The sequence below is a fragment of the Cnephaeus nilssonii genome (assembly GCF_951640355.1).
Source record: "Cnephaeus nilssonii genome assembly, chromosome: 10".
Classification (NCBI taxonomy): Eukaryota; Metazoa; Chordata; class Mammalia; order Chiroptera; family Vespertilionidae; genus Cnephaeus; species Cnephaeus nilssonii.
In genome coordinates this window covers 16,749,244-16,767,253 of record NC_137081.1, presented here as the reverse complement: position 1 = coordinate 16,767,253, position 18,010 = coordinate 16,749,244, and the positions used below count along the sequence as shown (strand labels likewise).

The following is an 18,010-nucleotide window of genomic DNA, read 5'->3' as shown; positions in this document are numbered from 1 at the left end:
AACCAGGCAGATAATTCTACAAAACAAACCACAGCCTAATTTTCCTGTATAGAGCACCATTAAATCCCCATTTCCTGAAAGATAAAAATCTGAATTTCCACTCTTTTTTCATATTGGGTCTGCTGTCCTCTAGACTCATTTTTTATTCGGGACTTTTAGACCTGTGAATACATCAGGCTATCTCAAGCCAGTCTGCCAATAGACATGTCATTGGCTCAGCCTAGATTGCACAAATATGCCCTTCTAACAAATTCATTTCCTGAGTTTGAATAGAGAAGATTTTAGAAAGAGGAATACCATGTAATCTGAAGTTGATTGAGTCCAAAATTTCAGATATCAAATGGTAAGGTGTGACACCTTTATGTGTTTGCTTGTTTTCCCCACCTAATAACTATTTTTATAACTTTTATATTGAAAATATAAGACAAATACTGGAAACTTCATAAAACAAATACATAGCTTAAGGAGTATATAAATGACACACACTCTTTTAAAAAATATATATTTTATTGATTTTTTACAGAGAGAGAGGAAGGGAAAGGGATAGAGAGCTAGAAACATTGATGAGAAACATCGATCAGCTGCCTCCCGCACACCCCCCACTGGGGATGTGCCTGCAACCAAGGTACATGCCCTTGACCGGAATTGAACCCAGGACCCTTCAGTCCACAGGCTGACGCTCTATCCACTGAGCCAAACCAGTTTCAGCAAAACATACACTCTTATAACTATCAATGTACCTCAAGAATTAGCACTATTTGTACTTTCACAGAAGTTGCTTTCTTGGGTTTGTTTATAATTTTATAATAACTAAATAATGCTTCCTCAGATACCATAGTTTGGTTTTTGTAAATATATATATATATATATATATATATATATATATATATATATATATATATATATATACACTAGAGGCCTGGTGCACGAATTCATGCACCGGTGGGTTCTGGCTGGCCCGCTCTGATGGGGGCCTATCGGGAGCCAGGCCAGTGGAGGGGAGGGAATGCAGGAGGTTGGCCAGCTGGGGGCGGCAATTGGGGACAGCCAGCGGGGGGAGGGACCACAGGCTGTTGGCCACCAGCCGCGCCCCCAATTGGGGTGGGGTGGCCAATGGGGCCGGATCAGCTGGTTGGCCACAGCATTGCACATCATAACGACCAGTAGTTCTGCCAATTGGTTGCTGGGATTTTATATATATAGATTTAATTTAAGACTTTTAATTACAAGTTCCTTATAATGTTATCCCTTCAAGCCTAGGACATTTTTCTGTAGCGTTTTCCTAAGCTTGTGCTTTGTTTATTGCTTACACATGATGGAGGTTAGCATGTTCCTCTGTCTTCTGGAGTTCCTCTGAATTGGTGGTTGGATCCAGAACCTTTATCATATTCATGCTCAGTTCCTTTGGTAAAAGTGAGGGTGGTGGTGAGGTGAGCCAGTAGCACATAGCGGCTAGTTGTTGTTGAGAATTGCCTAAGGTCTGAGAATTTTAGCCTGATTGCAAGCTAATAACATAGCCTGGCACTTGGGTTGGCAGAAGACATGAGATTCTCTGGCACAACAATCAGCCTGAGCTTCGTGTTTATGTTGTATCCCCTGGGCCATTTCCGTGGGGTGATTGGAAAGCAGGCACAAGTGGATCCTAAAAAAAAAAAAATAAAAAAATAAGAATACTTTCTGTCAAGTTGAAAAACTCTGAGTTTAGGAAATCCCTGTCTTCTAAAGAGGACTGACAGAAAATTTACCCTCTGCTCTGCAGGGAGAAACTATTATTATATTCCAGTGTTGTTTGCTATACACACATCCTTGAAAACATAGTCCAGAACAAAAGCTGTCATAAGCAATGCAGAAATGCCATACAGAATTGTCTCCCATCAATTTTTCTTATTATGATACTAGAGGCCCAGTGCATGGGATTCTTGCATGGGGTGGGTGGTGTCCCTCAGCCAGGCCTGTGCCCTCTTGCAATCCTGGACCCCTTGGGTAGGGTCCCTAGGCCTGGCTGGCGATCAGGGCCTATGAGGACTTTCCTTCCTCTGGCTCCTGGCAGCTGGCTTTGCCCCTGCCACTGCCACAGCTTGCCATCTGTCCAGCGATCCTCCCCTCCCCCACCACTGTCACCTCCCTCTGCAGGCAACAGGAATAGGGTATGATTGCTTGGATGGCCTAGGCCCCCCTCTGCAGGGTGATGGCTGGCCAACCCTGCACACCTGCCACAGCATTGCTGGCTGGTGGCCTGGGCCTCCCTCTGTGGGGCAATTGATCGCAGGGCCCCCAGATCGATTTCCCCACCCACCTACCGCAGTGCAACCGACCAGGTGGCCTGAGCCTCCCTCTGCGGGGCGATCATGGGGCAATGGTCGGGCCCCCAACCAACGCATCACACCTGCCTTAGCTGGCCGGGCACCAGTGCATGTCATAGCGTGGTCATCCCGATGGTCGTTCTGTTGTTCGGTGGTTTGGTCAATTTGCATATTATACTTTTATTATTATAGACTAGGAGCCCGTTGCACGAAGTTTCGTGCAATAGACTTTTCCTTTACCTGGCTGCCTGCACCAGTTTTCCGCCAGCAGCAGTTTTCCTCTGGCCACCCGCCGATCAGAGCGCCTCCCGCCAGCACGATGGGCCACCCCGAGAGGAACTCCGATCGGGAGGCGCTCCGATCGAGAGGAACTCCGATCAGGAGGCGCTTTGATCGGGCAGGTGGCCAGAGGAAAACTGCTGCTGGTGGAAAACTGGTGCCAGCAGCCACGCAATCGGCCACCCCGAGTTCCGCCACCAGCGGCTTCCGCAGCGCCGGCCTAAGCAGCGCCAGCCCTTTAAGCCAGCGGGAGGAGCGGGGGTCGGAGACTCGCGAGTCCCCGCCCCCCGCTCCTACCGCCAGCCAATCAGCCACCCTGAGTACCGCCCCCGCGCCTCCAGCCGGCCCTATCGTGGGCGTAGCGGAGTGATGGTAATTAGCATATTGCCATTTTATTAGGTATGATGATTTGTAATGATCAGTCATTGATGTTGAATACCTAGAACTATTCATTCAGAAGAAATTTTAGAAGGATATAGCTCTAATTTTTAAAATAAACTTTATTATTAGAAAAGCTTTAGGTAAATAGGGAAATTGTGAAGTACAGACTGTTCCCATATAGCTCACATTCAGTTTTCTTTATTATTCATATTAATTTGTTCCAATTAAAAACTGGTATTGATTAACACTCATTTTAACTTTTTCCTTGTTTATTAGTTAGAATACTCTATAAAGACATGCTGTATTTAACCTATGATTTGCTTACCCAATGTTTTAGCTCATTTAGAAAAAATAAATAAATGCTTATTTTCTTTTATTTACTAGTTATTAAGAAAACAAATTCGTTCTCTATTATTGTCCTAGTTTGACTATTTAAATTCATTTAATATTATTATAAATAAACTCATAGATTAAAATATATGTTGTAGGACTCCATAATTGTGATTGTCATCATTTCTGTAATTCAAACTGCCCCATCATTGACCCGGAAGGGTCTCTTCCAGCTGGCTTTAGGGCTTTTTTGACATGACCATAGTCATTTGTGATAGTGTCCTCACTATCTGGTAGTAGGAGATGTTTTAGGCCTATCTTGTACATTTACTGCCCCAGACTCAGGCTCTGAGATTTCTCCAACAACAACAAAAAGTGTATTTCAAAGTGTATTTCATGAAAGCACAAGCAAGATGCTAGGTCCCTGGGTATTTAATAACCTAAAGCAAAGCATAACTTCTAACACACTATACAGTTTGTTGAATGAATGAAACCAAAATAGGCAAAAGAAAGCCTTGACATTTAGAAAATATTTTAAAATCAATATACCTGTACCTTGTAAATAATATATTAGCTATCTTAGAAGACACTGTGTGATTTCCGCACTTTAGAACCCTGTAAAGGGGAAACAGGCTGGAAAACATTTGAGGGTGAATTTGTTTATTTGAGGCTGCTGAAAACACACACACACACACACACACACACACACACACACACACACACACACACACACAGGCATACAGACACATACACAAGTACATCTTGGTAAGATATCATATAAAAAGAAAAATGCAAATTTTTTCTCAGAAATGGAAGGCGGTGATGTGTGACAGAATGTGGGATAACTTTATACAAGATGAAGAGCTGTTTAATGCATGAAATTCTAAAATAAAACTTTATGCTTAAAGAAACAAAGATACGATAGAAAGCTTTCAAGACACTGTTTATCTTTCTTGGCTGAGCTTTTATCTTCTTGAGATTGGAAGTGACGAAGGGTAGTAAGCACCATGAGAGGAAGAACCAGGTCTATTTTGTGTGTCACTGTGCCTCCAGCATCTAGAACAGTGCTTTTTACAAAGTAGGGGGACAATAAGTAATTTGTGGAGTAAGTGATTGGATGGATGGATGGATGGATGGATGGATGGATGGATGGATGGATGGATGGATAAGGTGGAAAGCATAGAGACTTAACGAATTTTATGAGGAATGGAAGTCAAGTGAATTTTATTAAATAACTAGTATGTGCCAATTGCTTTTAGATATAAATCTAGTTTCTAAATTTAAAAAAGCATAATTCTTTCATTTTCTAATTCAAAAATTTGATTAAGAAAGCACAGCTTCACTATGTATGGTGGGAACAGGATATATGAGGGGAACATATTGTAAAGTAAATGATTGCCTAACCACTATTACTACTGCTACTAATAATAAAGCACAGTTTTAGCCAAGTACTATGACATATTGACATAGGTCATACAGTTAAAAACTAGTTCTCCAAATTTAAATAACTTGCTTTTACCACCAAATTGACTTGCACAAAGTTACTTACATATGAAAAGCATTTTAATATCTAACCTCCAAAACCCTGATCTCAATTTATGTTATGTCTGCAGTGTTGACTGTGTCCATAGATATCTATAGAATATCTGCTGCATTTGTTTGACTTGAAAAATAAGAACATCATAACATAAGACCTCATCACTGGAAAAGATGACTCAAGTATTTATTCTTTAAAAAAATAATGAAGACGTTTGTTTTCTGTTTTGACAAACACATATTTACACAGATATTAAAGGGTTTCCTGGCAGACTTGTCACATCCAGTCCTGATGCTTTGGCTCTGCTCTTTCTGGAACTGCTCACCCTTTTCATTTAAAAATAACAGCAGCCTAGTCACAAAAGCAGTCACCTCTACCTCCTGAATGCTCAAAGGCCCTTTCCCATAGCCTTTTCAAAAGAGGCAGCTGTTGTCACACATCATTTCATGAAGGACCATTTTCCTCCTTTAAATTTTCAGAGGACAAAAAAATCACATTTATAAAATACCTCAGACTTGAAACTGTCACTCTCAATTGAAATTGAAGTGGTATCAAGCAGTTTTCTCACATAAATTTGGCGATGTGTAGTTATTCACTTAGAAAGAGAGAAATACAGTTTTATAGATGCTAGGCTACAGAGGCAGCATGTTGAACAAGAGTCAAAATTCAGGATTCACATGCAAAAATATCATCTAATACTGAGAGCCAGTAATAAGTTAGCCCCCCCCCCTTTTTTTAAAAAACCAAATTACAGGGATTTACCTATTTATTTATTTTAATTGAATTTATTGGGATGACATTGGTTAATAAAATTATATAGATTTCAACTATACAGTTCTAGTATATATCATCTTTATATTGTAGTAGAGGCCCGGTACACGAAATTCGTGCATGGGGGCGTGTCCCCTTAGCCCAGCCCGTACCCTCTCCAATCCAGGACCCCTCAGGGGATGTCCGACTGCCAGTCTAGACTGGCAGTCGGACATCACTCTCACAATCCTGAACCGCTGGCTCCTAATCGCTCACCTGCCTGCCTGCCTGGTCACCCCTAACTCCCCCCGCCGCCGGCCTGATCTCCCCTCACTGCCTCTGTGTGCTGGCCTGATTGCCCCTAACTGCCCCCCTGCTGGCCTGGTCACCCCCAACTGTCCCCTCCCTGATGGCCTGGTCCCTCTAACTGCCCCCCCCCACTGGCATGGTCACCCCTAACTGCCCCCCCACCGCCAGCCTGGTTTCCCCCAACTACCTGCATCTGCCAGCCTGGTCACCCCTAACTGACCCCTTGCTGGTCTGGTTGCCCATAATTGCAATCCCCCACCAGCCTGGTCTCCTCTTACTGCCCACCTCTGCTGGCCTGGTCACCCTCAACTGCCTCCCTGCTGGCCTGGTTACCCCCAGCAGCCCCCTTTCTGGCCTGGTCACCCCCAACTGCTCCCCCTGCCAGCCTGGTTGCCCCTCATGGCCTCCCCCCACCCCCCACTGCCAGCCTGGTCACCCCATACAGCCTGATTGTTCAGTTGTTTGGTCGTCCATCACTAACCCCCCTGCCTGCCTGGTCGCCCCACGCAGCCTGGTTGTTCAGTCATTTGGTCGTCCCTCGGGCCAGCCCTGGATGGCTGGGCAGCTACCATCTGAGGCTTGCCTGTGCCTCAGGCTGGCCCTGGGCGGCTGGGGGGCTGAGGGGACTGGGGGACTCTGGAGGCAGGTGCGTGGGGAAGGCCCATCCATGCCGCATGCCTTTGGTTCCAGCAGGGCTGAGGGGACTGCGCGCCTCTATCTTTGAGGGCGTGGCAGTCAATTAGCATATTCCTTCCTTATTGGCTGTGGGCCCTGCCATCTTTGTGAGGCGTGATGGTCAATTAGCGTATTCCATCTTTATTAGATAGGATTGTGTGCTCACCACCCAAGTCAAGTCTCCTTCTATCACCATTTACCCCCCTTTTATCCTCTTGTACTTCCCCCACCCACGTCCCTCTGGCAATCACCATACTGTTGTCTGTGCCCATGAATCCTCATTTTTTTCTTTGCTTAATCCCTTTACCCTTCTCACCCAGCCCCCAAACCCTTTCTTCTGGTAACTTTTCGTCTCTTCTCTCTATCCATGAATCTGTCTCCTCTTTGTTTGTTAGTTTGTTTTTTTCATAGATTCCACATATAAATGAAATCATATGGTATTTGTCTTTCGCTGACTGGCTTATTTCACTTAGATAGCATAATACTCTCCAGTCCATTCATGCTGTCACAAAATGTAAGATTTCCTTCTTTTTTATGGCTGAGTAGTATTCCTTTGGAAGCCACCCAAGTGCCCATCAGTAGATGAGTGGATAAAAATGTTGTGCATGTAAACAATTTACAGGGATTTACTTCTCACAACAATCCTAGGAATCTGGGACCTTAGTATCTTCATTTTGCAGATGAAGAAACTCGGATACAAAAAGATAAATAATATACCCATTATAATGTAGCTAAATGCTAGACTTTGAACTTAGGCAGTGCATTAGTTTGTTAGGACTGACACATTGATCATTTGATCAGTAGCTTCTAGTTTCAGAATTGAAAGAAAGTAAATTTCTGTTTAAATCACTCAGTGTGTGGTACTTTGTTAACATAGGTTTAAAAATTTAATTGTACCTATATAAACACATGTACGTAAACACATATGTCTATACATATACATTTTTAGAGATGTTGGAGTTTTTGCAGTTTAGATTTTTGGTAATACAGACACATGAAATTGAGATTTGTGTATGATTATATAAATGGATCTACCAAAGCTCCCAATTTAATTTGTGTAACCTAACTCTAGTGTTGCAAGTCTAGATACAGGGATATTCCTGAGATGAGGTCAGGAGATGAACAACCATTTGGGAATGTAGACCTGATGCACGACTATTAAGAACTCTCAGGCTACCTAAGAAAGATATAAGAGGACAATGAAAAAGATGATTACTTTGAGAGAGGAGAGTTAAGTCCTCTTTTCAGTGGAACTAAGGTATACCCTGCCAGGAAGTTATGGTTGAGAGCTGTCTGAGTGGCCAGTGATGAATGAATGGCGTGTACATTCTAGGAAAGCAGGGATGGTAGCAGCAGTAGCCCCCGAGAGCCTGGCTCATAGTCGCTGAGTGCTAGCCATTTTGCGGGGAAGAATTGGATGTGATTCTCTGTCCATATACAGTATTGCTTCATGCTGTGTAAAATGAGTGTTGATTCAACCCTGCCACAGGGTACATGACATCTCACATTACTCCATGTTTCCAAATCTAATTAGAACAGACGTTGAGTCCCTGCTCGCCAGTGTGGTGAAATCATGGGAGCTTTAAGGAAAGTGAGAAAACTGACAGCAAGATGCCAAAGCCAAATGCACCATCACATGCAGAGGTTTTGCATGGGAATGAGGTATAGAGTCAGTCACTTTCTCTCTCCACATGCAGCAGGAATATGTAACGTTTGCGATATCCTTACTAATATTTTTCCTGGTAAATTTCTAAATACTATGCCACAGTTATGAATGTTCTCTGCTTTAGACATTCCCGGACTTGCTCTAAGGGGCAGAGACAGAAATTAATTGCCTAGGGAAACTTAATGGAAAGCCGTACTGATAGAGAGGTTACAATTTGCTGTAACATTTGTCACTGTCAGAGAACACATACATTCTACAGTCATTGCCAGGAGAGGGGCTTTCTCCCCCACCTCCCACCCCCATAGTTCTCCACTCCTTACTCTTTTCTGGGATACTGCAGATCATTGAGTTTCAAGTCTAGGGATCATAGTAGTCACTATTATATTTGTACTAGAGGCCGCCCAGTGCATGAAAATTCATGTACTGGAGCGGGGGTCCCTCAGCCCTGCCTGCCCCATCTCACAGTCTGGGAGCCCTCAGGGGCAGGAGGTGACCTGGCGATCAGGGGAAGGCGACGCCCCCATCACACCTCTGCTGCTGCCACTGCTGGCAGCGCAAGCCTTGGCTGGCCCTGGTTACCTGAGCCTCGGATGGCCCTGGGCGGCTGGGCAGCCGACGCCCGAGGCTTGTCTGTGCCTTGGGCATTGGCTGGGAAGCCACATCTGAGGCTTGCCTGCACCTCCGGCCAGCCCTAGGTGGCTGGGCAGCTGACATCCAAGGATTGCCTGCACCTTGGGTCAGCCCTGCGTGTCTAGGGGGCTGAGGGGACTGGGTGACTCTGGAGGCAGGCGCGCGGAGCTGCCAGGCCATGTGCCTGCTGTCCTGGCAGGACTGAGGGGACTGGGTGCCACCATCTTGTGGCTGTGGGTGCTGCCATCTTTGAGGGTGTGGCAGTCAATTAGCATATTCCCTCCTTATTGGCTGTGGGTGCTGCCATCTTTGTGAGGGTGTGACAGTCAATTAGCATATTTCCTCTTTCTTAGATAAGATTATTTTTGAATGATATATAATTGGATACGAGTACACAAGAAACTGGAGTAGAATTTAAGAATTCAGAAGTAGTTCAACTCACTGCAGGAGGTCTCTAACAAAAGTAAAGAGGTACATTTTCAAATGATGCTTATATTAAAGAAAAATAACCAACGAAAGTAGATTTGCTGCATAATTCGAGTAGGAGAAAATCTAGGAAAGTTTTACACACTTAGTAAAAAATGTATAATTGCTTTCAATGTACATAAATTTGTCCTAAACACTGATTAAATTTTCAGGAATCCTGAGGTTCTGAAATCACTTAAATCTTAAGGTAGATAAAGAATCATTGAAGGATCTATTTACTACTCCCACTAAGGACAAAGACAGGGGAAAATGCTAAAACGAAAGAATAAAAGCCTGGCGGGTGTGGCTCCAGGGTTGAGCACTGACCCAACCAAGAGGTCACAGTTTGATTGAGATCAGGGCACAGGCCTGGGTTGCTGGCTCAATTCCCAGTAGGGGGCATGCAGGAGGCAGCCAGCTGATCAATGATTCTCTCTCATCATTGATGTTTCTATCTCTCTATCCCTATCCCTTCCTCTCTCTCTGAAATTCAATAAAAACATTTATAAAAGAAGAAAGGAATTGTGCCATATACAAAAAAAAAAAAAAATTACAGTTAGTTGTGAAATGAAATAGAGTTTTAAAAATAATGCTGATTTTTTTTTTCCTGGAATGATTTGCAGGTAAATGGAAAGCCCACTGAAGCAATGAAATCTTGCTAATCTTTGATTAGACTCGTATCCACTGGGAATCTTAGGAAGTTTATAACTGCAGATGTCACATTAAAAATATTTTATGAGAAGAATACTTATGAATTTTTGTCCTTTAGAAGAAACCATGTATTTTTTAAGATTGGTCATTAGTATCGTATGGAAAGTTGGTAAAATTTATTTTGTTTTGCCATTTATTTTGGTTTTCATCATCAAATGCCATGAGCAAAACAAATTTGCCCCTTGGCTTAGAAGAGTTTTGAAGCATTTAAAGCTTTAATGATCTTCAGCTGTATTCACTCCTTGACCAAAGCAGATGTAGAAGCTTTGACAATGGAAATTAATCAGTTATAGTCAGCAGAAGCTTACACCACAAGGAGAGAGATATCGGCAGGTGAGTATTCACTCTTTGGTTGACAAAATAGGCAATTTCCTGAGACTAAAACTTACTGAGCCAGAACCAGAGTCAGGGTTTTCTCTTCGTTGAGGCATTCTGGCGAGGTCTTCTCACCACTGTGGTTCTTGGGCACAAATCATGATTGTGTTGTTCCAACAACGATTTTGTTAGCAGAACGTTTATGAAACATTTTCCATGGAAAACGGTATTTCAAAAGACCTTAAGCATAACTTCTTACTTTCCAATTCCATTCCATTCAGCAGCCATTAGTGAACGTTTGCTCAGTGCCAGAGTCTGTACTAAGGGCTGTAACATACACAGAAGAAAAGTATAAGGAACCAGGCCTTTCATTTAGGAATACATTGCAACTGGAAGAGGCAGGACATAAACATACCAAAGTTACATAACAAAGGAATTAAAAGCAACAGTTCTTATGCAATGATGTTATACTCAGTTTTGTTTCACATCCAGTTCTTCACAGAGAGCTAATTTGGCTATTATTTGAGATAATATTTGTAATAGTTAGCATCTATGAACACTTATTATTTGTCAGACACTTTTATTATATCTTTTAATCTTTTTAAAACTTTTATAATAATGAAGAAGCTGAGGTTTATTAGAATAAACAATTTGATGAAGATCATGAAGCCAGGGAGCACAAAGGCTGGATTTGAGCCTAGCTTTGCTTGGCAGTTGAACCTTCATTTCTTACTATTATAATTTCCTTAGATAAGTCCTTTGTTTAAGAGTTGTTTTATTTTCATAAAAAGTTCTTAGGTAGTTAAATTGTGCTACTAAGATCCTGATGCCTGAAAAGGAAAGAACAATGGGTAACTGGCATGATTGTGTGACCTTATCAGGCATTGTAAAAGTTAATTGTCACTTTCAGATAACTCTTGACTTTTACCAGGATTGCTTAGTGAGCTGCCAAAATTAACATATAACCATGTTATTGACTCTTTTTTTAAGGAGGGTATGAAATCGTTTGTTGATTACTCATGGTAAGAGATGCTAGACAAGCTTCTTCCCTTCTATAATTTTATCTGGTACCATAATTCAATTTAGATATATTTATTGCATAGAACGTGCCCACAATCATTAATAACGACATAAACTTTAAATGGTGTACTCCAGGTCACCACACAGTGACTGTCAAGCCAACTACAACAAGGTTTTGGAAGACAACGGCTTCTGCACCCAGGCCAGTTGTAAATAACTTTCAAATGGAACTTGGCATCACTCGGAGGAATTCTAATTCTGGCTTTGGAGTAGACTAACTTTACACAGCACCTTTTTAAAAAGACATATTTATCGGAGTGATGATCAGACTGTTACATCTTTCTCAGCATTAAGCTGAAAGTAATCCGACCATTGCTAAGTTGTTGCCTGTGATTTTATTTGCAATCAGTATGCTTTGTAGCTCATGTTATCTGCAGTGGAGCTTCTTACTGAGATATTTCAAGATATTTGTTCACAGACAGGTCTTAAGAGTACCTGAAAGGATGTGACTATGAATAGCAGAAAAATAGAAGAAGTAGGTGATGGAAATTAAGGCATAATTGATTGCATTACAATAAAAGAATTTTAAATTTATCCTCCAAAATTTGTTAAAAAGCTATTGGTTCTGTGAGCCCCTCCAGACATAAAATGTTACAGCAATAAATCTTGGGTTGAGAGATTTGTGTTATCGTTTTCCCCCTATTGTTTACATTGTCTGGATAGGAGAAGGGGGTATGTGGAATAAGGTGAATAGGGCCTTCACCATCATTATCATCAAATAATTCACTCTCGGTGAATTACATATTACCTACTTTTGGTGGCTTTGTACAAAGTGGGTTAAACAGATGCATCCTCGGCATTGACATATAATGATGTCCAGAGTTCACATAGCAAAAGGATATAGGTCAAGCCGATGTTTAAATTGCACACACTATTTTGCAAGACAAGAGAATAACAAGCAGAATGTACAATAAAAGAGACTCATTTTCAACACCAGAATCTCAGTTATAATAAACAATTATTCCAGTCCCTGAATCTCAACAAAGGAGTAGCTGTTGGTTTAACCTGGACTTCTATGAAGAAAACAGAATTGTTTCAAAGAATAATTTAATGACTACCCTAGAATTAGAAATTCATACATTTTACAATGTAAATAATTCAAATATAAAACCATTAAATAACATGCAGATGCAGATAAGTTCAGCGTTATGATGTACTTTCTCTTATAACTGAAGGCACTTGGAGCTTCCTCTTCTATGTTGATTTGATCCTTCTCTATGTGTTCAGCATTGTTTTTGGCTCATACCTAGAACACTTCTTATATCAGAGCCCTTATTATTTGCTCGTTATTTGTAGCTTCTGCTAATGTGTGTTTTAAAAGCCATGCTGAATAGCACATCTTTATTAATTAACTAGAGGCCTGATGCATGAATTTGTGCACCAGTGGGGTCCCTCGGGTTGGCCTGCGGGATTGGGCTGAAATCGGCTCTCTGACATTCCTCGAGAGGTCCTGTATTGAGAGAGGGGGCAGGCCAGGCCAAGGGACCCCACCAGTGCACTATCGGGGCCTGGGAGGGATGCGGGAGGTTGGCCAGCCAGAAAGTGACTGTGGGAGGGCTCCAAGGCATGTCCCGCCTGTTTTGCTCAGTCCCGATTGGCTGGACCCCAGCAGCAAGCTAACCTACCAGTCAGAGCATCTGCCCCCTGGTAGTCAGTGTATGTCATAGTGAGCGGATGAACAGCCTTAGTATATCATTAGCATATTATGCTTTGATTGATTGAAAGGATGACCAAATGACTGGATACTTAGCATATTAGGCTTTTGTTATATAGGATAGCTAAAAATAGTTCATCTCCCTAATAAACACTATAAAATTGCTGCTGACTTCACTTCTTCACTCCTAAGTTTCTTTTTTAAATATATATTTTTATTGATTTCAGTGATGAAGGAAGAGGGAGGGAGAGAGAGATAGAAACATCAATGATGAGAGAGAGAATCATAGATCGGCTGCCTCCTGCAAGCCCTACATGCTAGGCATGTGCCCTGACATGGAATGGAAACGTGACCTCCCAGTTCACATTGACTCTCAACCATTGAGCACAAGTGTACACAATTGAATGGACACTGTAGCCCACACATCCAAAATCCATGCCCTCACCACTCAGACATTTGTGCCTGGTCTACCCATTCTCCCAAGGTGCATGGACATTGGTGGCAGAGTCTACTGTGTGGGGTCCGAGCTGGGAAAGATGGTATCACAGGCCCTGAATGACGACTCAGGGATATCTGGAAATGGAATTCTGGAATCAAAGTCGCTTGGAGCATGGTCAAGAAAAAATGAGTGCTGACTCCAGATGGGCACTTCTCTTGACTCCACAGACTTTGCTTAGTGGTGAAGGTGTGGCCAGAGAACAGCCGGAGTGCTCAACAAATACTTGTTGGCTTCTTACTATGTACCATCACTGTTCTGGTCACATGGGACACATGATTGGATGAATCAATGTTCTGTCCTTGTAGAGCTTATATTCTTGGAATAGGAGAGATGGATTGTTATTGCTAAATTTAATAAATATATAAACTCTATAGTGCATCAGAAAGTGAGAAGTAATGTAGAAACAATGAAAGTTAGAGCAGGGAATGTGGCAGGGTTGACCTCTACTGAGAAGTTGAGATTTGTGTAGAAACTTGAAGGCAGTGAGGAAATTAGCCAAGAAGATAACAAGACGGAGAGAAACTCAAGCCTTTGTGAGTGGTGTGAGCACCTAGGGATAGGACCACAGTTGTCATGTGGGAACAACAAAGGGAATGAACAAGGTGGAGAGTTTAAAAAAAAGAGAGAAGTCAGAATAAAAACACTGATGGCCAGATTGCATAGTGCAGAATTATAATGATACCTATAAAATGTAATTTAAATTTTTGTGTAGCCACAATAAAAAGTTAAATAGAGCCAGGTCAACTTAACTTTAATAATCCAGTTTATATAACGCAATATATCTAAAATGTAATTTTAATGCTTAATCTCTGAAGTCCAGAGTGTATTTTGCACTTACAACACATCTCTCAATCTTTATTAGCTACATTTCAAGTGCTTAATAGCCAAATATGGCTAGTGCTTACTGCACCAGGCTGACCAGATAGAGGTTTTGACTCATCATTGGAAAAATTTTGCATTACGCTGAGTGACTTGGGAGAAGATTCAGCATTTTAAGAATTTAAGTGTCATGATATGATTTTTGTTTAAAGATCAGGGGTAGCCTTAACCAAGAAAACACCATAAGCAATCAAGAGTAGAAACAGAGAGATTTATTGCAGTAATCTTGATGAGGAGTGATGGTGGCTCAGATGACAGCAGTGGCTGACATAGTACGAAGTGTTTGGATCCCTGATCATTTTAAATATGGGACATATAGGAAGGTGTGTGAGAGGAGAGTCAAGAATGATCTCAGGACTTTGGCCTGAACAATAGGAAGGATAGATTGACTTCAGCTGAGATAGGGAAGACTATTGGTGGGATGGGGGAAGGAAGATGCTGGGTCAGTTTTAGAGTTGTATGTCTAAAGAAGTGTATTAGATATTCAAGTGACGATGTAGAGAAGGGAGTTGGACATGAGTGTGGAGTTTAGGGGTGAGTTTGGAGGTAAAAGTTTGGAGATTGGCAAACTTGAACCCGGATAAGATCGCCAAGGGAGTAAAAGTGGAAGGAGAGGAGAATACCAAAGACTGAGCACTGGGACATCTGAAATTAAGAGGTCTAAAATAACATAAAATTGACATTAAAAATATAAAACATTTTAGTACTTTTGCAGTGTATTTAATTTTTTACAAAAATATCACACATGTTCATAACTGTCATTATGATCTTGTTCTTTATACTGGAAAACTATACCTTTATTTTTTAAATTGAATTTATTGGGATGATATTGGTTCACTAAACCATATAGGGTTTCAAGTGTACAACTCAATAAAACATCATCTGCCCACTGCTTCCTGCACCCATTGCTCCAAGCGAAGTCTCTTTAAATGAAACCTAAAGCCTTTTTTGGTGACTTTTTTTTGCCTTAAAATGTCTCACAAACCTTGAATTAATTAATTTATATTATATATAACTATATTAAAAAGTAGAGAGTAAAAATAAAAATTGTGTTCATAATCAAATTATTGACCATAGTGTCTTTAATGCATATTTTTATATATGTGTTCCCCAGAGACAGATGAGGCCACTGTTCTTTGATAGTATAGCATTCAACACCAAATTAGCAGTTTGCAATCTGTCCCACAATTTACAAACTGATACAGCTTTGTTTTATTTGTAATAAGCTTACCAATTGCATTTTTATATGAAATTTGATTGATGGTTATGTATTCTTACTCATTTCAGTCTGTCAATAAACAGGATTTTGCCCTCGCTGGTTTGGCTCATTGTATAGAACATTGGCCTGTGGACTGAAAGGTCCCAAGTTCGATTCTGGTCAAGAGCACATGCCTGGGTTGTGAGTTAGATCCCCAGGGGGGGCTTGCAAGAGGCAGCCAATCAATGATTCTCTCTCATGATTGATGTTTCTATCTCTCTCCCTCTCCCTTCCTCTCTAAAATTAATAAAAATATATTAAAAAAATAAATTAGATCTCCATGCCTTGAATTATATTCAACTCTCAAGTATAAAGAATGCTTCCTAAAATAAAATCCATTATTTTACTGTAGGCACATACATGACTTTAAAAAAATACAACTCATATTTCAAATGAGATTTTAACTCTTTGCGATCTTGTATTATCAAGGCAATTGTTTACAACATGGTGTGGAAATGGGTATATTATTAATACTGAAAAAATAGACTTAACTGACTTATTTTTATGTAAATGACTACATAAATATACCGATAAATAATCTTTAATATTTTAACACAGGCATTTATTTGTATCTTTTCAGTCTATTCGAGAAGTCACAGGCTACGTGTTAGTGGCTCTTAACCAGTTTCGTTACCTGCCTCTGGAGAATTTACGCATTATTCGTGGGACAAAACTATATGAGGATCGATATGCCTTGGCAATATTTTTAAACTACAGAAAAGATGGCAACTTTGGGCTTCAAGAACTTGGATTGAAGAACTTGACAGGTAAGGAAAATATATAAAATAGTAAATATACTCTCATCAATATAAGGTTATAGACACACACCTGTGTGTGTGCGGTTACTGCAGTATGTGTTACATTGAGGAACACTACTTATATCTACTACTTATTCATTTTATGAGAAAGTATTCCCTATGATTCCCTTGTTTTATGTACAGATATTGTGAGTGCAGTCTGAGGGAGACCTTAATACTGTTATCTCAGCTGAACAGAAGTACACTGTTCAGGAAATGTTCAGTGACTGAAAACTGAGATAGGAAGCAGGTTTAAGAATGCTGTGTTTGGGGGTCTCAGGTGAATGGCCGACCATATCATCAAAGCTGCAGTGAAGCAACTGTCTCGTTAAAGCTCAGTAAATACACAAGCCCTTGTATCTAGAATTTTGTACAATTCCATATTTTTGGAAAACATATCTAATTAATTAATTCAGTTTTGATTTCTCTTATGTAGTAACTCGCTAAATGCCCCTGTGATTTTTTTCTCAGAGCGCTTTAATTTCATATCATCAGTGATTTCCCCCCCTAATCAAGGAGACAGTCTGCTAACAACCTAATGTTATCATCTTGCTACAAAAAAACACACTTGGTAGGAATTTGTTTTTAAACTGATCTTTGCAACCCACTGGTATCTTCTTAGTGCAGACCCTTCATAGTTCACACAGTTCATAGTTCATAAAGGCTGCGGTGGAAGGCTTTTCATGGCAGGGTTTCTAATAATAAATTTTGCCATGTGTGCCTGTAATCAAAATGTGCTAATTAGTAATTAATTATCATCCCACAGTGGGATAAAGAAGTCTAAGCTATTAATTTAATCTAAATTAATATCTGTATATTTTGCATCAAAATATATAGTGCCTTTCTATGTATTTGAGTTCATTCACTGTTAATGTTTCTTGATATTAAAAAATGAAATACTTGAGAAATATTACTTTAAAATATTAAGAAATATATAAGATTATTATTAACAGGATATTTAAATTACTAGTTTATTTTATTTATACTGAATGTAAAATATATCATTTTAAGTTAGAAGTAGCTTCATAATTAGCCAGACATGAGAGCTAAAATTGGAATATTTTGGATGAAGAAAGGAATACTGATTATGTTATTGACTTTGGACATGATTGCCATAGAATTGAATGCATGATGATAAATGCAAAATTTTTGGAATTTATAGATTACTTCATCAACATTTTTATTTTTATTTTGTTTCAAAGATAGTTATCTTACAAAAAAAGCAAGTTTTTTTTGGTGTGTTTTTTTTTTTTACTAAATTACTACTTGCATGGAAATAATGATAGGAGGAAGAACTTGGAAATGGAATGGATAGAGCAAATTGCATGATTGAAATTAGGACTCTAAAAATAATATGGTTCAGTTAAAAGTTGCATAGGAAACATTGTGTTTTCTTCACATTTTTTCTATGATTAAATCAAAGAAGAAATGAATAATGGTTTTGAAATTTATATAATTCTTGAATTATATTATTATTTTATAATATGTGATA

General features: G+C 40.2%; 1 protein-coding gene across 3 annotated transcripts in view; it reads left to right on the top strand.

The window, feature by feature from the left end:
- The window catches only part of ERBB4 (erb-b2 receptor tyrosine kinase 4), a 932,247-nt gene that overhangs the window by 498,654 nt on the left and 415,583 nt on the right, over positions 1–18,010 (top strand). For all 3 annotated transcript variants that reach the window (XM_079783180.1, XM_079783179.1, XM_079783181.1), the window contains exon 3: positions 16,302–16,488. In XM_079783180.1, the coding sequence (XP_079639306.1) occupies positions 16,302–16,488 (187 nt within the window). The remainder of the gene's footprint in view (positions 1–16,301; positions 16,489–18,010) is intronic.